The sequence below is a fragment of the Loxodonta africana genome, chromosome 3, assembly GCF_030014295.1.
Source record: "Loxodonta africana isolate mLoxAfr1 chromosome 3, mLoxAfr1.hap2, whole genome shotgun sequence".
NCBI lineage: Eukaryota > Metazoa > Chordata > Mammalia > Proboscidea > Elephantidae > Loxodonta > Loxodonta africana.
Window position 1 is genome coordinate 107,691,272 of NC_087344.1, and position 24,260 is coordinate 107,715,531.

General features: G+C 37.6%; 1 protein-coding gene across 1 annotated transcript in view; it reads right to left on the bottom strand.

The window, feature by feature from the left end:
- Positions 1-24,260, bottom strand: part of DNAI4 (dynein axonemal intermediate chain 4) — a 108,452-nt gene that overhangs the window by 23,711 nt on the left and 60,481 nt on the right. Inside the window, exons 10-13 of the mRNA XM_003411142.3 lie at positions 7,401-7,609; positions 5,059-5,145; positions 3,494-3,645; positions 2,147-2,304 (exon numbers count right to left, since the gene is read on the bottom strand). Of these exons, the coding sequence (XP_003411190.2) occupies positions 2,147-2,304; positions 3,494-3,645; positions 5,059-5,145; positions 7,401-7,609 (606 nt within the window). The remainder of the gene's footprint in view (positions 1-2,146; positions 2,305-3,493; positions 3,646-5,058; positions 5,146-7,400; positions 7,610-24,260) is intronic.

Below are 24,260 nucleotides of genomic sequence, written 5' to 3' on the forward strand. Positions count from 1 at the left end.
TGCTGGCAAAACTGGATGTCCATCTGTAAAAAAGTGACACAGGACCCATACCTCACACCACACACAAAAACTAACTCACAATGGATTGAAGATCTAAACATAAAACCTAAAATGATAAAGATGATGGAAATTAGGGACAACACTAGGGGCCCTAATACATGGCATAAATTCAATACAAACCATAACGAACGATGCGCAAACACTAGAACATAAGCTAGATAACTGGGAGCTCCTGAAAATTAAACACTTGTGTTCATCAAAAGTCTTCACTAAAAGAGTAGAAAGAGAACCTACAGACTGGGTAAAAAATTTTGGCTATAGCATATCAGACAAGGGTCTGATCTGTAAAATCTATAAGATACTTTAACACCTTAATAACAAAAAGACAAATAATCCAATTAAAAAATACACAAAGGATATGAACAGACACTTCACCAAAGAAGACATTCACGCAGTTAACATACACATGAGGAAATGCTCATGATCACTAGCCATTAGAGAAATGCAAATCAAAACTACAATGAGATACCATCTCACCCCAACATTACTGGCACAAATAAAAAAAGACAGAAAATAATAAATGTTGGAGGAGTTGTGGGGAGATTGGAACTCTTATGTACTGCTGGTGGGAATGCAAAATGGTAAAACCACTGTGGAAAATGACACTGTTCCTTCTTAAAAAGCTGGAAACAGAAATACTATACAATCCAGCAATACCACTCCTAGGAATATATCCCAGAGAAATAAGAGCCATCACATGAATAGACATGTGCACAACCATGTTTGTTGCAGCATTATTCACAATAGCAAAAGATGAAAACAACCTAAGTGCCCATCAGCAGATGAATAGATAAACAAATTACAGTACATACACACGATGGAATACTATGCAACGATAAAGACCAATGATGAATCCCCAAAACATCTTACAACATGGATAAATCTGGAGGACATTACGCTAAATGAAATAACTCAATCACAAAAGGACAAATATTGTAGGAGAGCACTATCATAAAAACTCAAGAAAAGGTTTACACGCAGAAAAGAAATTCTTTGGTGTTTATGAGGGGCATGGGCTGAGGAGGAGAAATCACGAACTAGATAGTAGACAAGTGTTAACTTTGGTGAGAGGAAAGACAACACACAATATAGAGGAAGGCGACACAACTTGACCAAGGCAAAGCCATAGAAGCATCCTAGATACATCCAAACACCTTGAGGGACTGAGTTACTGGGGCTGAGGGCTGGGGACCATGGTCTCTAGGAATATCCAGGTCAATTGCCATAACATAGTTCATAAAGCAAATGTTTTATATTCTACTTTGGTGAGTAGCATCTGGGGTCTTAAAAGCTTGCAAGCAGCCATCTAAAATACTTCTATTGGTCTCATCATGTTAGGAGCAAAGGAGAATAAAGAAAACAAAAGACAGAAGGAAAACAGTCCAAAGGACTAATGGGCCACATGAACCACAGCCTTCACAAGCCTGAGGCCAGAAGAAATAGACAGTGACTGGCTACCACCACTGACTGCTCTGACAGGGATCACGATAGAGGGTTCTGGACAGAGTGGGAGAAAAATGTAGAACAAAATTCAAATTCGCAAAAAAAGACCAGACTTACTGGTCTGACAGAGACTAGAGAGACTCCTGAAACTATGGCTCCCAGACACCCTGCAAACTCAGAACTGAAGCCACTCCTGAAGTCCACCTTTCAACCAAAGATCAGACAGGCCTATAAAATAAACAATAACACATGTGAGGAACGTGCTTCTTGGTTCAATGAAGTGTAGGAGACGTAATGGGCAACACTTGCCCAAAAGCAAAGACGAGAAGGCAGGAAGGGCCAGGAAAACTAGACGAATGGACACAGGGAACCAGGGGGTATAAAGGGAAAGGGGGAGAGTGCTGACACATTGTGGGGATTGCAACCAATGTCAAAAAACGATTTGTGTATAAATTTTTCAATGAGAAACTAATTCGCTCTGTAAACTTTTACCTAAAATACAAGAACTAGATACTTAGAAAAAGAATGACCAAGCCCAGTTTTTTTCTTATTAGCCAAACCAAAAATTGTGATCTCTCACAAGAGTTTCATTAGAAATTTTAGTTTCACACATAACAATAGAAAGATAAATTAATTTTTTTACCATGACAATCCAGTCCTTTTCGTATTACCCATTTGGAGATTCTTCCATCTGCTGATATTGAAACTAGTATTTCCCTTTTGTCATCACCTGTTGTTCCTCGATCTTGTTCTATCCACTGTAGTTGCCATATAGGTCCCAAATGTTTTTGAGGAGATTCACTAAAACAGGGAAAGTTACTAAATATAGACTCATTATAATAATTTTTTTAAAAGCCTTAGACTATGAGTGATAATGAAAGCTCCCTAGAGCATAATGACTTCCTGATAATAACAATATTTTTTTTCATGGCTTAAATCAATCAGTTGTTTAAATCTTATTCAAGTAAACAATTACTTCACTCTTATTGCTATGTATCAAAATTGTCCACTGGCTTAATTCTCTACTACAGTTGAGATTTAAAATTATTCTGAAAGGTTAAAAATCACTTCTCAGATCACTGCCTATTTTCTTATCAGATTAATGGGGTGTTTTACTCCTAGTACTAACTCTTTTTTATTTGTAATAGTTATGAACCTTTTTAAGATCATAGATATGTATGAGTATTTTGGTAAAAGTTATGAGCCCTCTTTCCAGAAACATGCACGAAGTCCCATGCTTACAAAGCTATGCAAATAATTTCAAAGCTAAGATTAAGAACCCCTGCTTAGTTCCTACTTCCAGTTTTACCTAAGTTTATTCAAACACTGATACAAATATACCACCTCATTTTAGCCCCATTAGTATCTGGTCTATTCCCAAAGCCTAAGCTACTCAATACCTTTCACCTTTAACTTTTTGGTTTCCTCGATATGACTCACTCACGCATTCATTCATTTATTCATTCAAGGTTTATTAATCAAGCATTTACTCTACTCCTGTTGCATGCCTGATATTATATGATATACTGAGGATACAAAGGTAAATACGACTCAATCCTTGCCCTCAAGGGGCTCTCAGCTTCCTCAGGAAGATATATATGGAAACAAATAATTTATATACAGTGTGATAAGTGCTATGATAAAGGCATGTGTAGGTAGGATGCACTAAAAATTAAAAAAAAAAAAAAAAGGATTGGGAAGGTTTCCTGCAGGAGGTGATGCCTAAGTACTATTTTGAGAACAAGCATAAACCATCAAGCCAATGAATTAAAGTCTCTTGGTGAATCAGACAGAGAAGAAGATGAAGGAGATATTAGGACAGAGCATTCCAGCTGGAGAGAACAATAGAAAGAATTGTTAAATATTTAAAAAATAATGGCATTATTCTCAGTAATAACATAAACACTCACTCAAAACTAATATTAAAATAAGTTTCTACTTTTCTCTAAAAAAGCATGTAATATACGTTTATCTTATCTTGGATTCTCACCTACTATCCAGAACTGGAATGTTACTGTTACTCTGTACATTATAAATTGCAATTGAGCCATTGTAATAAGCAACTGCTAAAAGGTTAGGTGATCCAGTAGAGAAATCCACAGCAGTAACTCCATGTAGACTCTGATAAATACGTTCTGGCCACTGAATAAAAAAATGATAATTATTATTTTGCATTTTGAACTTCTTTTTGTAGGCCACAGTAAGGGAGGTGATCATTAATCCACCTGTAATGGGAATACAGTAGGAGTTTAATATGACTTGATTTATGCTTTTAAAAAATCACTCTGGATGCTACGTGGAGAACAGAGTACAGTGGGCAAAAACTGAGGCAGAATGCTCCATTAACTGTTGCAGTAGTCTAGGTAGGATAGGATGGTGCCTAAGACAAGATTGGTGGCAGTGGGGATATGAGAAAGGCCAGTCTACATTCAGTTACTCCTATCTAACTTCCAGTAGATGTTGAACAATACCTCAATTTCCTTTTCTTTCATAAAACCATGGCTGCTCAGAGCTCAGCAGCTTTAAGAAATACAGCATGGACTTCTACAATAATTATCATATTTTGGCAATCTTTCACCAGGATTAGTATGATCTGCACAGATATGCCTTCTTATAAAAATAAATAATGGACCCCAAACTAATCATCTAATAGATGATAAAAAAAAAGATGATACCGCCTTCTAATTTCTGTTTCATTTGTTTGGATTATGTAATCATTTCTCAACAATGGGTAGATGTTCCAAAACTCTCTAAAATACTCTGTTCTAAAAATCTGTCAAGAGTGTGTGTGTGTATTTCTTTTTAATTTCTAATATAGATCCTTTCGTCTTTCTAACCACCTAAGTGGGGCAAGGAGACAATCTACTGATGATGGATCCAATGTCAATACTTCCACATGTTTAAAATTGCTTCTTCCTTTCTTCCATGCAGTATAAACCCAACTTACTAACAGACTGGAGCTATTTATAAAATTTTATTAATTTTTGTATGCTCTTCTGGCCCTACTCTGTTTTCCACTTTACATTTAGTTGTAGATTAAAATGTACTAAATGTAAAGCTGAAAAGTAACAGATTGACTCATGTTGTTTAGCTAAAAAGATGACCGTGATTCTTATCATTCTCCTTAAAAAATGGACGGCAGTAAGACAGTTGTATTAATCTATTTTATACCTACTGAAGATAGCAGAGGTCAGGTGATAATGAAATACTCATATATTAAGAAGCAACCCAGTAGTAAAAGACATGTGTAATTTTCAAAGGATAGCTACGATTATCAATAATGGTTCAGCTCTGAATCATCAGATCTAACAGCACATAGTAAATGCTCGATAAATATTTATTGAATGAATTTCTGCATAAATTTCCTTTACCCTATGTCAACAAGAACAAATTTTAATTGTTATGAATATAAATCTAAGAAAATAAAGAACAAAAGTCTTGACTGATGAAAGTCTCTTGATTTTAGTTTATCACGTATAATTATATATAATCTATGAGAATTATGTCAACATTAATTAATTGAATAAAAACGGGTCTTATTCAAATTCGGATTACCATGGTATTCTTTAGAGACCAGCAGCAAGCCAATCCTCTTTTTTGTTCTTTAAATCCAAAATGCCCATAGCCAACAGCCAAAAGGTCCTGGAAAAAGAAAAAAAAAAAAATTTAAAATAAGACAGCATAAAAGTGTTGGCAAATGTATAAAGATAGATGAACTGTGTTACAGTTTTCAATTAAGAAGAAAAAAAACAGTATGTCATCTATTTTTACTCTACATTTCCATCTTCCTAAGCAATAATAATAATAATAATCAGTATAATGTTTCTCACCTTTTCAGACAGAAGAATAAGTACCTAAAAAGAATTGATTGCTAACAAGCTCTTTCAACATGTTGAGGTAATTTTCCAAGATCATATTATGGCATTATAATAATTTATGGGTTTTTTGAGGATGACCCAATCATTTCATATGTAAAATAAAAGGCACTTAAATTAAAGGCAGGTCATTTCAAAAAATGTATTTATAAGTACACATAAACAAAAGTTTAATGATTGACTAAACCCAGCCTCTGCTTTGTTATCAGAATACCTTTACAAAAATTTATAACGTTTTCTTGCCATCAGTCTACTTTCAGGCCAACATCATTTCTCAGTCATTCCCTCTGTCTTAAAATACTCTTCACCACTAGTCTTTCTACCCTCACATCAACAAACTTCTATTTCTCTCTTCTAGACTCAGCATAGGCACCACTTCCTCTGAGAAGCCTTCAAGAGCCTCCCTCTTGCTACCACAGCACTATTTATTTTTCTTATCAAAGCACATAGCAAACTATTTTATGGGCGGGGTCTATGTATGATTCGATTATTATTGTATCTCTAGTGCTTAACAGAGTGATTGGCCCAGTGTGAGTGGTCAATAAATATTTGTAGAATGAATTAATAAATATTATAGATGCCATCTACCAGGTGTTTTTTTATCTTCATTCAAAATTATTTAATTTCAATCTCAAAGCTATGTATTAATTTTAAAAATGCTATACGTTCAGTTCATAAAAAGGGTTCATCTATCTTCATTTACAGACCTTAGTATTGCTTTATTAAATCTCATTTATCTACAAAATATTCCCAAATATAGTTTCATAAAGAAAAACTCACACTAAAATTACTCTTTTATTTAAAAAAAAAATTTTAAAATAATCACTCATAATTAAAATAATGTGTTATTTAGGCTTCAAGAAATATCATTATAAACTTTCTGTTGTTTAATAACCATAACAACTATCATGTTTACACAATAAGGTATGATTATAAAAAATAAAGCTAATTCTTAAACATATATATTACAGATTAAACAGATTAGTTTTAACTTCTCTAAAAGTATACTAAGTATTTCAAAATATTTTTTAAAATATTGCCATTTCACATAAGATTTTTGGAATCACTAACTGGGAAATGTCTTCAGATCATTTTATAAACCCTAGGAGAAAAACCAGACTCATTCTATAATCATCTTGTTTTTAAAAGCAAACACACCATCTCCCAGCTTGAGTACTCATTTTACTTGCCTCAAGATGGCTTTTGTCAGTGCAGTAATTAAGTACAAAAACTTGAAGTCAGATGTCTGCATTGAAGTCTGGCTGTTTCCCTTACTAGTTGTATAATTTTGGGCAAGTTATTTATTCTTTCTGTGCTTCTGTCATTAATGGAGAAAATAATAGTACCCACCTCATAGGGTTGTTGTTAGTTGCCATCAACTCATGGTGACCTTATGTGGAACAGAATGAAACACTGCCCAGTCCTGCACCATCTTCATAACGGTTGGTATGTTTGAGTGTTGTGTATACAGTAAGTGCTATTTAAGTACTTGCTGCTATTAGTGGCCGCTATGAGTCGGAATCAACTTGATGGCACTGGGGTGGGGGTGGGCTATTAGCGGTAACAGTATTTTAGGAACCTCAAAATTATGTTGCACATTTGCAGGGTCAACGAATTAAGTATACACTTCAGAATATGAACACTTTGGGAAGAATACAAATCGGGGTGTAAGAGTTTTTGGTATGTGTTAAAATAAATCAGCCATGTATTATCTTCTAGTAGTTCATTTTTCTGTACCTGACATGAATTTAGAGAAGTCCATACCCCAAGTACATCCTAAAATAATAATGGGATGTTTTTATACTAAAGGAAAAAACATAATTTTAAAACTCTTTTCATTTCCCTTTGTTTTCAAACTTGACCTTATTTTAAGATGCATTTTAAAACCAGGGGTTACGTCAATTTAAATCTTTTGCCCAATACCTGAGAAAAAGAATTCTTCATTAAAACTTGGCAATTGCCATTAAATACTAGAGACAGATTTTTTTTCTTTTTTTTTTTTTTTAATGTTTGATAACTTACTGAGTTTGCTTTATTCCAGGCAAGGCTGCTCACATTTAGGCCTTTGGTTAAGTCGCAGGAAAATGACCAAAGTCTTTCCAAATTGGCTGGAATTTTCGATTGTTCTGTACCTATTTCGATTTCTTCTTCCTCTTCCTTCTTAACTTCTTCCTCTACCTCTTCAAGTTCTTCACCTTGTAAAGAGTCTTCAGGTTCTTCAGGTTCGGGCTCTAAAACAAAATTAAATAAAAAGATCATTGTCCTCTAGTAAAATGATACTTTTGACTCATATTTTAATGTCTCAGAAGAACTGCTAGACACTCATATCTGCCATAATAAAAAGTGATGAATTTGTTTTTATTTTACTAAACACAAAAGGATATTACAAAGGCTACTAAAATAATTGAGGGCAGTAGTCAATTTTCACCTTCCATGTGGGAAACCAGAGTTTGCTTCCCAGCCAATGCACCTCACTCATCTGTCAGTTGAGATTTGTATGTTGCTGTAATGTTGAACAGGTTTTAGTGGAGCTTCCAGGCCAAGACAGACTAGGGAGAAGGGCCTGGTGATTTACTTCCAAAAATCAGCCAGTGAAAACCCTATGATCACAACAGTGCAATCCAGTCGTGCATGGGGTACCCATGAATTGGGGCCCAATTCAGTGGCAGCTAACAACAACAACAAGCAAAAAAGAATTACAAATGAAATAACCTAAAAGCATTTTAAGCATATATATTTTCTTAAGGAAACAGTGGTGGTATAGTAGTTAAATAGTACAGCTGCTAACCAAGAGGTCAGCACTTCAAATCCGCCAGGCACTCCTTGGAAACTCTATGGGGCAGTTCTACTCTGTCCTATAGAGTCGCTACATGTCAGAATCAACTTGATGGCAGTAGGTTTGGTTTTGGTTTTGTATTTTCTTAAAACTATTAGATATCATGTAGAGATTTTTTAGAGATTTTAGGAGCAATCTTTTTTGGGTAGCAGCCTGAGCTCTTAACCACTGTACCACCAAGGCTCCATTTTTTATAATTTTGTGAACACTATGACACACTTACCAAAAAATTAGAAAAATTAACACATGCATATAACTTAAATTCTGCACATGATTTCAGGAGGTTCATTGAACCTATAAAGCTGGTCGTGAACCACAATAAAGATTGTCTATGTAGAAATGTGAGCAAATATACAAAAAAAGCTACTAGAACTAATAAGTTTAGCATAGTTGCTCAGAATACAAAAATCAGTTGTATTTCTATATACCCACCACACACCCACTACCATCGAGTCAATTCTGACTCATAGCAACCCTAAAGGGCAGAGTAGAACTGGCCCATAGAGTTTCCAAGGAGCGCCTGGCAGATTCGAAGTGCAGATCTTTTGGTTGGCAGCTGTAGCTTTTAACCACTGTGCCACCAGGATTCCCTTCTATATACTAGGAATGAATAATCAGAAATTCTAATTTTAAAATAATACTAATTATAATATTAGAAAATATGAAATACTTAGGAGTAAATCTGATTTAAAAAATATGAAAGATCTGGACATTGAAACTCTGAGAGAAATTTAAGAAGACCTAAAAACATGTAGAGGTAAACACATTCATGGGTGGAAAGACTCAATGTTATTAACTTGGTAATTCTCTTCAAATTGAACTGTAGATTCAATAAAATCCCAACCAAAATCACAGCAGTCTTTTTTTTAGTAGAAATTGACAAACTGATTCCAAAATTCATGTGGAAATTTAAAACAATCAAGAATAGCCAAAACAACATTGATAAAGAACATAATTGGAGGACTCACTCTACTTGATCCTAGGACTTGTTATAAAGCTACAGATATCAGGATGGTGTGATATTGACATAAAGATAAACAAGTAGATTAATGGAACAGAATAGAGTCCAGAAATAGACCCATGCATATATGGTCAACTGATTTTTTACTAAGATGCAAAAGCAGTTCAGAGGAGGAAAAATATCTTTTCAACAAATGGTACTGGAAAAATGGGATATCCATATGTAAAAATGTAAACTTGGATCCATACCTCACACCATATACAAAAATTAACACAAAGTAGATCATATACCTAAATGTAAAACAAAACACTATTATTAAACACCTAGAGGAAAACATGGAAGAAAATGTTTGTGATGTTGAGTTAGGTTTTAAATACAATACCAAAAGCACAATTCATAAAAAAAAAAAAAAAATTGAACTTCATCAAAATTTTAAACTTCTTTTTCAAAAAGCACATGTTAAACTTCTGGTTTCAGCTCAGATGTGTGCAGAGCTAAAAACAAAAAAACATAGTTCCCATCCTTACAACAAGTAAACATTAGACAAACTGCAGATGAATGGCTTTCCTTGAGTCCTCCAGAGAAGCAAATGAACTAAGCTGAAATATGGAGAAAGACAGGACACAAGCATTTGCTTACAAGTGGCACATGCCACCAAATGTCATATAAACCAATGAGAAGATTCAGCTAGAAAATTTTAATGACTTGCTGGAGGCCAAGTGTGGATGATGTGAAAATGAAAGTCCCTGGAAGCTGCAAACATATGGACGTTTACACACTCTTTCAGGATTTTCCTTGAGGAAACCTCTCACCAGGGAAGATTAGAGACAACCCTTAGAAACCTTCCTACCTAGTGCTGGCTGCTGGAGGGAGGCAGCAGCCACAGCACAATCTCTGCCTAGACATATCACCAATTAAATTGCAAGAAAAAGGGCAACAAAGAATGTAGCCTAAGGGTGATGGTAAAAACCCAATGCAGACAGGCATAGGTAACCAAAAAAAAAAAAAAACTCTACCCTTGGAGAAGAGGCAGGAATACTTGGTAAGCCCAGAATTACATCTGAAGAAGGGGCAAGAACGTTTGTGAAGGCTACACCCTTGATCCAAGTTCAAAGTGTCTGCCTAAAACAAGTTTAATCAGAACATCAGATACTACTCCACAACCCAGAATACACCACCACTACAACACGTGTAGAGTAAAAATAAGAATGAAATACAGCTGGTAGAGCGCAAGAGACAGATTCTTTACAGGGGAGCCCAAAGGAAATACCCAACACCAACCAGGCAGGGAGCCCCAAAACTAAGAGTAGTACAGATATATATACAGATATAGATATATACTTTTTTTTTTTTTAGGAGTACAGATATTTAGAAAACTCTTCTGGCAAATTAAAAAACACACACACACATCCAGTCAATTCTGACTCATAGCTACCCTGTAGGACAGGGTAGAATTACCCCAGTGGGTTTCCAAGGCTATAATCTTTATGGAAGCTGATTGCCATATTTTTCTCTCATGGAGCGGCTGGTGGGTTTGAGCAGTGAGCCATTTCGTTGACAGCCAAGTGCTTAACCACTGTGCAACCAGGGCACCATAAACACACACTATTCCTAGAAGAATTTGAACCTTCTGGTGTACTGAGGGTAACCATAATAACAACAAACTTCAAGTTCCACCCAACGCCTGACTAGATTAACATAACCCTCCACACTAAAGATCTAGCAGAAGCAAAAGTGTATTCATTTCCAAACATAAAAAATACCTCAGCATTTACTATCTAATAATGTACCATGTCCAGTGACTAACAAGGTATTTTTAAAATAACTAAAAATAACTATGATTAATATGTTTGTATCAATCATTATTCTCCAGAGAAAGAGAACTAGTATCCCCTACTGAATACATATATCCAAAAAACCCAGACCCTTTGCCGTCGAGTTGATTCCAACTCACAGCTACCCTACAGGACAAAGTAGAACTGCCTCACAATTTCCAAGAAGCACATGGTGGATTTGAGCTGTGGACCTTTTGGATAGAAGCCAAAGCTCTTAACCACTGTACAACCAGGGCTCCATACACACACATATACACAAATACATATACACATACATATATATACACACCCCCAGGTGCCTGTCAGTTTGTCGTACTGTGGGGGCTTGCGTGTTGCAGTGATGCTGGAAGCTATGACACTGGTATGCAGATACAAGCAGGGTCACCCATGGAGGACAGGTTTCGGCTGAGCTTCCTAAGACAGACTAGAAAGAAAAACCCGGCAGTCTACTGCTGAAAAGCATTAGCCAGTGAAAACCTTATAAATAGCAGTGGAACACTGACTGATATAGTGCTGGAAGATGAGCCCCCCAGGTTGGAAGGCATTCAAAAGATGACTGGGGAAGAGCTGCCTCCTCAAAGTAGAGTCGACCGTAATGATGTGGATGGAGTAAAGCTTTCAGGACCTTCATTTGCTGATGTGGCACAACTCAAAATGAGAGGAAACAGCTGCAAACATCCATTAATAATCGGAACCTGGAATGTACAAAGTATGAATCTAGGAAAATTAGAAATAGTCAAAAATGAAATGGAACGCAGAAACATCAATATCCTAGGCAATTGTGAGCTGAAATGGACCAGTATTGGCTACTTTGAATCAGACAATCATAGAGTCTACTATGCTGGGAATGACAACTTGAAGAGGAATGGTGTTGCATTCATTGTCAAAAAGAACATTTCAAGATTTATCCTGAACTACAACGCTGTCAGTGGTAGGATAATATCCATAAGCCTACAAGGAAGACCAGTTAATATGACTATTATTCAAATTTACGCACCAACCACTACAGCCAAAGATGAAGAAAAAGAAGATTTTTATCAGCTTCTACAATATGAAATTGATGGGACATGCAATCAAGATGCATTCGTAATTACTGGCGATTGGAAAGAAAAAGTTGGAAACAAAGAAGAAGGATCAGTAGTTGGAAAATATGGCCTTGGTGATAGAAACAACGCCGGAGATTGAATGATAGAATTTGGCAAGACAAACGACTTCTTCAATGCAAATACCTTCTTTCACCAACATAAATGGCAACTTTATATACATGGACCTCGCCAGATGGAACACACAGAAATCAAATTGACTTCATTTGTGGAAAGAGACGATGGAAAAGCTCAATATAATCAGTCAGAACAAGGCCAGGGGTTGACTGTGGAACAGACCATCAATTGCTCATATACAAGTTCAAGCTGAAACTGAAGAAAATCAGAGCAAGTCCACGAGAGTCAAAATATGACCTTGAGTACATCTCACCTGATTTAGAGACCATCTGAAGAATAGATCTGATGCATTGAACACTAGTGACCGAAGACCAGACAAGTTGTGGAATGACATCACAGGGACATCATCCATGAAGAAAGCAAGAGGTCATTGAAAAGACAAGAAAGAAAGAAAAGACCAAGATGGATGTCAGAGGAGACTCTGAAACTTGCTCTTGAGCATCGAGCAGCTAAAGCAAAAGGAAGAATTGATGAAGTAAAAGAACTGAACAGAAGATTTCAAAGGGCCTCTTGAGAAGACAAAGTATTATAATGACATGTGCAAAGAGCTGGAGATGGAAAACCGAAAGGCAAGAACACGTTCGGCATTTCTCAAGGTAAAAAAATTCAAGTCTCGAACTGCAATAGTGAAGGATTCTATGGGGAAAATATTAAATGACGCAAGAAGCAGCAAAAGAAGATGGAAGGAGTACACAGAGTCATTATGCCAAAAAGAATTAGTTGATGTTCAACCATTTCATGAGGTGGCATATGATTAGGAGCTGATGATACTAAAGGAAGAAGTCCAAGCTGCTCTGAAGGCATTGGCAAAAAACAAGGCTCCAGGAACTGATGGAATATGAACTGAGATGTTTCAACAAACAGATGCAGCACTGGAGGTGCTCACTCGTCCATGCAAAGAAATATGGAAGACAGCTTCTTGGCCAACTGACTGCAAGAGATCCATATTTATGACTATTCCCAAGAAAGGTGATCCAACCGAATGTGGAAATTATAGAACAATGTCATTAATATCACACACAAGCAAATTTTGCTGAAGATCATTCAAAAATGGCTGCAGCACTATATCGACAGGGAACTTCCAGAAATTGACTATGCAAAGGCATTTGACTGTGTGGATCATAAGAAATTATGGATAACATTGGGAAGAATGGGAATTCCAGAACACTTAATTGTGCTCATGAGGAATCTTTACATAGATCAAGAGGCAGTTGTTTAGACAGAACAAGGCGATACTGATTGGTTTAGTTAGGAAAGGTGTGCATCAGGATTGTATTCTTTCACCATACTTATTCGATCTGTATGCTGAGCAAATAATCTGAGAAGCTGGACTATATGAAGAAGAAAGGGGCATCAGGATTGGAGGAAGACTCATTAACAACCTGCATTATGCTGATGACACAACCTTACTTGCTGAAAGTGAAAAGGACTTGAAGCACTTACTAATGAAGATCAAAGACCACAGCCTTCAGCATGGATTGCACCTCAACATAAAGGAAACAAAAACCCTCACAACTGGAGCAATGAGCAACATCATGATAAACAGAGAAAAGATTGAAGTTGTCAAGGATTTCATTTTACTTGGATCCACAATCAATAGCCATGAAAGCAGCAGTCAAGAAATCAAAAGACGCATTGCATTGGATAAATCTGCTGCAAAGGACCTCTTTAAAGTGTTGAAGAGCAAAGATGTCACCTTGAAGACGAAGGTGCGCCTGACTCAAGCTGTGGTATTTTAAATCGCATCATATGCAAGTGAAAGCTGGACAATTAATAAGGAAAACTGAAGAAGAATTGACACCTTTGAATTGTGGTGTTGGCGAAGAATATTGAATATACCATGTACTGCCAAAAGAACGAACAGGTCTGTCTTGGAAGAAGTACAACCGGAATGCTCCTTAGAAGCAAAGATGGCGAGACTGCATCTTACATACTTTGGACATGTTGTCAAGAGGGATCAGTCCCTGGAGAAGGACATCATGCTTGGCAGAGTACAGGGTCAGCTGAAAAGAGGAAGACCCTCAATGAGGTGGATTGACTCAAAGGCTACAACAATGAGCTCAAGCATAACGAGGATTGTGAGGATGGCTCAGGACTGGGCAGTGTTTCGTTCTGTTGTGCGGTGTTTCATTCTGTTCACTATGAGTTGGAAACAACTTGACAGCACCTAACAACAATAACAACATATATATGTAGGGAACTCGTGGCATAGTGGTTAAGTGCTACGGCTGCTAACCAAAAGGTCAGCAGTTCAAATCCACCAGGCACTCCTTGGAAACCCTACGGGGCAGTTCTCGTCTGTCCTATAGGGTCACTATGAGTCAGATTCAACTCCATAGCAACAGGTATGGTTATATATCTATGTATGTATATACATTTATATGCATATATATGTGTATATATACATATATGTATTTCAAGAAATTGGCTTATATATATATATATTTCAAGAAATTAGCTTATGCAGTTGTAGGATGTGACAAGTCTGAAATACATAGGGCAGGGCCAGAGGTGATGCTGCAGTCTTCAGCAGAATTTCTTCTTCCTCAGGGAAACTTTGCTTTTGTTCTTTTTGTTGTTGTTAGGTGCTGTGGAGTCAGTTCCAACTCATAGCAACACTATGCACAACAGAATGAAACACCGCCCAGTCCTGAGCCATCCTCACAATCCTCCTTATGCTTGAGCTCATTGTTGCAGATCAAGAAGGAGATCAGGCAAAACACAGATGAAACCAAGGAACACACAAAGAAAGAGAAGAATTCAGGAAAACAATACAAGAACAAAATGACAAAATAAACAGGCTGCTAGAAACCAAACAAAAACAGTAACAAGAAATTCAAAAGATTAACAATAAATTTTCAGAATTAGACAACTCAACAGATGGTCATAGGAGAAGAATTGAGACAATGGAAGTCAAAATCAGTGAAATTAAAGATAAATCCCTTGATACCAGTTTGTATGAGGAAAAATCAGAAAAAAAAAGAATGGAAAAAAAAAATGAAGAAAGCCTAAGAATTACGTGGGATACTATCAAGAAGAAAAACCTACGAGTGATCAGAGTACCACAATGGGGGGCATAACAGAAAACACAGGGAGAATTGTTGAAGATTTCCTGGCAGAAAACTTCAGTAATATCATGAGAGATGAGAAGATATAGCTCCAAGAAGCTTAATGAACCCCATACAGGATAGATCCCAAAAGAAAGTCACCAAGACATATCATGATCAAACTTGCTAAAACCAAAGACAAAGAAAGAATCCTGAGCGTGGCTAGGGATAAACAAAAAGTCACTACAAAGGAGAACCAATAAGATGAAGCTCTGATTACTCACTCAGCAGAAGCCACGGAAGCAAGAAGGCAATGGAATGACATACGTAAAGACTTGAAGAAAAAAATCGCCAGCCAAGAATTATATATCCAAGAAAATTGTCTCTCAAATTTGATGGTGAAATTAGGTCATTTCCAGATAAACAGAAATTAGGGGAATTTGTAAAAACCACACCAAAATTACAAGAAATATTAAAAAGGGGTCCACTGGTTGGAGAACCAACAACCACAGAAAACAATCTAAGACTAGGACACAGGACAGATCAACCAGATACTAACCCAGATAGAGAATTCACAAAATAAAACAAAGCTAAAAGTCTGAAAATAGGGAACCAGAGACATCAATACGTAAACAATGACAGCATAAAAACAAAAAGAGGGAATAAATGGTATAGTCATAGAACTTCCATATGCAGAGGAACTCAAGGTGATATCAAGAAATAAAAGACTGGTTTAAACTTAGAAAAATAAAAGTAAATTTCAAGGTAACCACAAAGGAAGCTAACAAACCTACCCATCAAAATAAAAAAGAATAAAAACATAAAAACTCAGCAAACACAAAATCAACAATAATGAAAGAGATAAAAATATCACACATAAACAAAGAGTTCAGCACAAAAAAATTAAGCAGAACAACAAAACCATCAACACCACACACATATACACACACACATCAAAATGACAGCAGTAAACTCATACCTATTAATAATTACACTGAATGTAAATGGCCTAAATACCCCGTTAAAGAGACAAAGAATGGCAGAATGAATAAAATAAACAAAATGATTAATTTATATGCTGTATACAAGAGACACAATTCAGACACAAAGACATAAACAAACTAAAACTCAAAGGATAGAAAAAATATATCAAACAAGCAATAATCAAAAAAGATCGGGAGTGGCAATAATAATCTCCAATAAAATAGACTTTAAAGCAAAATCCACCATAAAGGAGGAGGCAGGACACTATATAATGATTAAAGGGTCAATATAGCAGTTTTTTTTATAGCAGAGGACATAACCATAATAAATACATATGCACCTAATGACAGTGCTCCAAAATACATAAAACAAACTCTAACAGCAATGCAAAGAGAAATAAACAGTTCCACAATAATAGTAGGAGACTTCAACACACCACTTTCAGTGAAGGACAGAACATTTAGAAAGAAACCCAATAAAAACACAAATCTAAATGCCACAATAAAACAACTCAACCTCATAGACATATACAGAACACTCCACCAAACTGCAACAAAGTATATATTCTTTTTCAACACACATGGAACATTGTCCAGAATAGACCACATTTTAGTTCACAAAGCCTTAACAGAATCCAATATATGGAAATAATACAAAGCATCTTCTCTGATCATAACGCCATAAAAATAGAAATCAAGGGAGGAGGCGGATCCAAGATGGCAGAAAAGACAGGCGCTTCTGGCGAGCCCTCTTTACAACAAAGACCCAAAAAAGCAAGTGAAACAAGTATATTTATGACAAGCTAGGAGTCCTAAACATCAAAGGCAATCTTAGAAAATGAACTGAGGGGCAGGGGGAGGAAGAGATGGTTCAGAAGTGGAGAGGAGTTACCCGACCTGAATCGTGGGAAGCCCTCAGGCACCATTCCCAGGAGCGGCTGCAGCGGGCTGGTACTAGCATTCGGCTGCAGTTTCCTCCGGGAGAAGCAGCCAGCCACACAGCCTACTCACTCACACCTCTGGAATCAGCGAAGAACGGCACTCTTGGCAAAAGCTAAGTACTTGCGTATATTTTACAGTCCTCCCCCCTCACCCTCTGCTCCCAAGCCGGCTTCAGTGGCTGACTTCCCTGGGCCTGAGATAGGCCCTATTGAGTGCCTAGAGCCATCCTCTCGGCCTTGAAGAAGGAAAAAATTTGCAGTTGGGGGAAAAGATAATTTGCCAGCTCCACTAACCGCAGGAGCTCAGGACAGAACTGGCTCCTGTCCAGGGATAAACAGTCCATGGACTTTGAGTACCTTTCCCCTCTGCATGGACCTGTGTGGGCCTATTTCAGGAGAACAGGCCCGTGTTGGCAGACTCCAGCAGTTTCAGCTGTGCGGGGAAGAGGTGGGTGTTTGATGTTTGACATTGCTTTGCCTATTAAACAGGGTCCTCACCTACCCACTTCAGGGGCCTAAGGACTAGTAGCTCCACTCAGGTCACCCAGCCACCCGCAACAGGGGTCCAAGGATAACTGCTACCTCCCAGTCCTTAGAACCAAAAACATTGGGTGCCCATGGTCCGTCTACAGAACCCACCCACCTGTATGCTCTAGGGTACAGCGACATGCTTTCGTCAGAGAAACGTGGGGGACGATTCTCAGCCCCCTGCTTTGTTCAGAGCGTGACCCCTGATGCAACCAGATACTGGTACCTACACCAATCACCCCTGCCCCTCTAAGACTGTAGAACAGAGCCTGTACCACACACTTGATGATCAGCTACCTGGACACCCGAGCTGAATTCATGTAAGAAAAGTGAATGGACTCCTAGACTGATATACCTGATAACAGCTTTAGCCATCTGGGGCAGGACATTAGAACTCCAAAGGCAAAAAAAATCAAGCTAGCTCACTCATGCAACCCATTTGGGCATATCAAAACAAAACAAAGCAAGAACCTACTACACAATAAGCAAAGGCAGAAATCAAGAACACAAACAGAAGCAAATCAAGAAATGAAGAAACAGAAACAAAAAATCATAGAATCAAAAGTGAATGAAAATACATCTTACCAAAACCTTTGGGACAGAGCAAAAGCAATACCTAGAAGTCAATTTATAGCAATAAACGCACCCATTGAAAAAGAAGGGCCAAAATCAAAATATTAACCCTACAACTTGAACAAATAGAAAGGCAGCAGCAAAAGGAGCCCTCAGGCACCAGAAGAAAGGAAATAATAAAGATCAGAGCAGAAATAAATGAAATAGAGAATAGAAAAACAATTGAAAGAACCAACAACCAAAAACTGGTCCTCTGAAAAGATCAACAAAGTCGACAAACCTTTGGCCAAGCTGACAAAAGAAAAACAAATTCTTATGCAAATAAGCCGCATAAGAAATGAGACGGGTGACATCACAACAGACCCAACTGAAATAAAAAGGATCATAACAGAATACTATAAAAAAACTGTATTCTGACAGATTTGAAAACCTAGAAGAAATGGACAAATTTCTAAGAACATATTACCTACCTAAACTAACACAAACTGAGGTAGAAAACTAAACAGACCCATAACAAAAGAAGCGATTAAAGAGGTAATTAAAAAAAAAAAAAAATCCCAACAATAACAACAAAAAAGCCCCGATCCAGATGACTTCACTGGAGAATTCTACCAAACTTTTAGAGAAGAGCTAACACCAATACTACTCAAGCTTTTTCAGAGCATAGAAAAGGTAGGAATACTCCTGAACTCATTCTATGAAACCAGCATAATCTGATACAAAAGGCAAAGACACCACAAAAAAAGAAAACTACATAACAATATCCCTCATGGACATAGATGCAAATATTCTCAACAAAATTCTAGCATAGAATTTTTGTTCAACAATAGAATTCAAGAGCATATCAAAAAAAGTAATACATCATGACTAAGTAGGATTCATACCAGGTATGCAGGGATGGTTCAACATTAGAAAATCAATCAATGTAATCCACCACATAAATAAAACAAAAGAAATACATGATCTTACCAGTCAATGCAGAAAAGGCATTTGACCAGTCCAACGCCCATTCATGATAAAAAATCTCAGCAAAATAGGAATAGAAGGAAAATTCCTCGGCATAATAAAGAGCATTTATACAAAGCCAACAGCCAGCATCATCCTAAATGAGAGAGACTAAAAGCATTCCCATTGAGAATGGGAACCAGACAAGGATGCCCATTACCACCACTCTTATTCAGCATTGTGGTGGAGGTCCCAGCCAGAGTAATTAGGCTAGATAAAGAAATAAAGGGCATCCAGATTGGTAAGGCAGAAGTAAAAGTATCTCCACTTGCAGATTACATGATCTTATACACAGAAAACCCCAAAGAATCCACAAGAAAGCTATTGGAACTAATATAAGATTTCAGCAAAGCAGCAGAATACAAGATTAACATACCAAATTCAGTTTAATTCCTCTAACACTACACTAACAAAGAGAACTTTGAAAAGGAAATCACCAAATCAATATCATTTAAAATAGCCCCAAGAAGATAAAGCATTTAGGAATAAATCTAACCAGGGACTTAAAAGACCTATGCAGAGAAAGTTACAAAACACTATTGCAAGAAACTAAGAGAGACCTATATAAGTAGAAAAACTTACCACGCTCATGAATAGGAAGATTCAACATTGTGAAAATGTCAATTCTACCCAAAGAGATCTACAGGTACAACGCAATCCCGATCGAAATTCCAACAATATTCTTTAACAAGATGGAGAAACAAATCACCAGCTTCACTTGGAAAGGGAAGAGGCCCCAGGTAAGTAAAGCATTAGTAAAGAAGGCCAAAGTTGGAGGCCTCACACTGTCTGATTTTAGACCTTATTGTACAGCCATGATAGTCAAAACAGCTTGGTACTGGCACAACAACAGACACATAGACCAGTGGAACAGAATTGAGAACGCAGATGTAAATCCATTCATCTACGATCAGTTAATATTTGACAAAGGGCCACAGTCCATTAAATAGGAAAAAGAGAGTTGTGTCAAGAAACGGTGCTGGCATAACTGGATGTCCATCTCTAAAAAAAATGAAACAAGATCCATACCTCACATCCTACACAACAACTAAATCAAAATTGACCAAAGACCTAAATATAAAATCTGAAATGATAAAGATCATTGAAGAAAGAATAGGGACAACACTAGGGGCCCTAATACATGGCATAAATAGTATACAAATAATAACTAACAAAGCACAAACACAAAAGAGAAACCACATAACTGGGAGCTCCTGTCAGATGGATCATGGCTGAAAGCAGAGGATACCAGAAAGATGTTTACTTCCGTTTTAGTGACTATGTAAAGGCATTCAACCATGTGGATCATAAGAAATTATGGATAACATTTCAAAGAATGAGAATTCCAGGACACATAATTGTGCTCATGAGGAACCTGTACTTAGATCAAGAGTCAGTCATTGAAACAGAGCAAGAGAATATACTTCATGGTTTAAAAATAAGAAAGGTGTGTATCAGGTTGTATCCTTTCACCATACTTATTTAATCTGTATGCTGAGCAAATAATCAGAGAACCTGGAATATATGAAGAAGAATGGGGTTTCAGGATTGGAGGAAGACTCATTAACAACCTGTGATATGCAAATGCACAACTTTGCCTATTGAAAGTGAAGAGGACTTGAAGTACTTACTGATGAAGATCAAAGACCACAGCCTTCAGTAATGGATCATACCTCAATATAAAGAAAACAAAAATGCTCACAACTGAATGAATAAACGACATCATGATAAATGGAGAAAACATTGAAGTTGTCAACGATTTCATTTGACTTGGAACCACAATCAATGCCCACAGAAGCAGCAGTCAAGAAATCAAATGATGCATTGCATTTGGCAAATCTGCTGCAAAAGACCTCTTTAAAGTGTTAAAAAGCAAAGATGTCACCTTAAGGAATAAGGTGAGCTTGACCCAGGCCATGGTGTTTTCAATTGTCTCATATGCATATCATTGAAAAGACAGGAAAGAAAAAGACCAAGATGGATGTCAGAGGAGACTCTGAAACTTGCTCTTGAGCGTCGAGCAGCTAAAGCAAAAGGAAGAATTGATGAAGTAAAAGAACTGAACAGAAGATTTCAAAGGGCCTCTCAAGAAGACAAAGTAAAGTATTATAATGACATGTGCAGAGAGCTGGAGATCGAAAACCCAAAGGGAAGAACACGCTCGGCGTTTCTCAAGCTGAAAGAACTGAAGAAAAAATTCAAGCCTCGAGTTGCAATAGTGAAGGATTCCATGGTGAAATATTAAACGAAGTGGGAAGCATCAAAAGAAGATGGAAAGAATACAAAGAGTCATTATACCAAAAAGAATTAGTTGTATTCAACCATTTCAAGAGGTGGCATATGATCAGGAACCTATAGTACTGGAGGAAGAAGTCCAAGCTGCTCCGAAGGCACTGGAGAAAAACAAGGCTCCAGGAATTGATGGAATATCAATTGAGATGTTTCAACAAACAGAGGCAGCGCTGGAGATGCTCCCTCATCTATGCCAAAAAATACGGAAGACAGCTTCCTGGCCAACTGACTGGAAGAGATCCATATTTATGCCTATTCCCAAGAAAGATGATCCAACTGAATGTGGAAATCATAGAACAATATCATTAATATCAGACGCAAGCAAAATTTTGCTGAAGATCATTCAAAAACGGCTGCTGCAATATATCAACAGGGAACTGCCAGAAATTCAGGCTGGTCTCAGAAGAGGACATGGAACCAGGGATATCATTGCTGATGTCAGCTGGATCCTGTCTGAAAGCAGAGCATACCAGAAGAATGTTTACCTGTGTTTTATTGACTATGCAAAGGCATTCGACTGTGTGGATCATAACAAACTATGGATAACACTGTGAAGAATGGGAATCCCAGAACACTTAATTGTGCTCATGAGGAGCCTTTACATAGATCAACAGGCAGTTGTTCAGACAGAACAAGGGGATATAGATTGGTTTAAAGTCAGGAAAGGTGTGCATCAGGGTTGTATTCTTTCACCATACCTGTTTAATCTGTATGCTGAACAAATAATACGAGAAGCTGGACTATATGAAGAAGAAAGGGACATCAGGATTGGAGGAAGACTCATTAACGACCTGAATTATGCAGACGACACAACCTTGCTTGCTGAAAGTGAAGAGGACTTGAAGCACTTACTAATGAAGATCAAAGACCACAGCCTTCAGTATGGATTACACCTCAACATAAAACAAAAATCCTCACAACTGGACCAATAAGCAACATCATGATAAATGGAGAAAAGGTTGAAGTTGTCAAGGATTTCATTTTACTTGGATCCACAATCAACAGCCATGGAAGCAGCAGTCGAGAAATCAAAAGACACATTGCACTGGGCAAATCTGCTGCAAAGGACCTCTTCGAAGTGTTGAAGAGCAAAGATGTCACCCTGAAGACTAAGGTGAGCCTGATCCAAGCCATGGTATTTTCAATCACATCATATGCATGTGAAAGCTGGACAATGAATAAGGAAGACCGAAGAAGAGTTGACGCCTTTGAATTGTGGTGCTGGAGAAGAATATTGAATGTACCATGGACTGCCAAAAGAACGAACAAATCTGCCTTGGAAGAAGTGCGGCCGGAATGCTCCTTAAAGGCAAGGATGGCGAGACTGCATCTTACATACTTTGGACATGTTGTCAGGAGGGGTCAGTCCCTGGAGAAGGACATCATGCTTGGCAGAGTACAGGGTCAGCGGAAAAGAGGAAGACCCTCAGTGAGGTGGATTGACACAATGGCTGCAACAATGAGCTCAAGCATAACAAGGATTGTGAGGATGGCGTAGGACTGGGCAGTGTTTCGTTCTGTTGTGCATAGGGTCGCTATGGGTCGGAAACGACTTGACGGCACCTAACAACAACTAACAACATATGCATGTGAAAAGCTGGGCAATGAATAAGGAAGGCTGAAGAACAATTGATGCCTTTGAGTTATGGTGTTTGCGAAGCATATTGATTGAATATACAGTGGACTGCCAGAAGAATGAATAAGTCTGTCTTGGAAGACATACAGGCAGAACGCACATTAGAGGCAAGAATGGTGAGATTTCACCTCACATACTTTGGACATGTTATCAGGAGGGACCAGCCACTGAAGAAGAATTTTTTTTTAGAGAGTCAGTGAAAAAGAGGAAGACCCTCAACAAGACGGATTGATACAGTGGCTGCAACAACAGGCTCAAGCATGACAGCAATAGTGAGGATGGCTCAGGACCGAGCAGTGTTTTGTTCTGTTGTACATAGGGTTGCTATGAGCTGGAAATAACTTCAAGGCATCTAACAACAACAATATGGTCATCAAAAGACTTCACCAAAGGAGTAAAAAGAGAACCTACAGACTGGGAAAAACTTTTTGACTACAACATATCCAACAAGGGTCTAGTCTTTAAAATCTACAAAATACTTCAGCACCTCTGTCATGGATTGAATTGTGTCTCCCAAAAATGTGTGTCAATTTGGCTGGGCTATGGTTTCCAGTCCTGTGTGACTGTCCACCATTTTTTCAGCTGATCTGATTTTCCTATGTGTTGTAAATCCTACCTCTCTGATGTTAATGAGGTGGGATTAGCATCAGTTATGTTAGTGAGGCAGGATTCGATCTACAAGGTTAGGTTATGTCTTAAATCAATCTCTTTTGAAATATAAAAGACAGAAGCAAGCAGAGAGACACAGGGGTCTCATACCACCAAGAAACAAGAGCCAGGAGAATAGTGCACACTTTGGATCCAGGGTCCCTGCACTGAGAAGCTCCTCAACTGAGGAAGGTTGATGACAAGGACCTTCCTCCAGAGCTAACAGCGACAGAAAGCCTTCCCGAGAGCTGGCACACTGAATTTGGACTTCTAGCCTCCCAGACTGTGAGAGGATAAATTTCTCCTCATTTTAGCCATCCACTTGTGGTATTTCTGTTATAGTAGCACTAGATGACTAAGACAATCTAAATAACAAA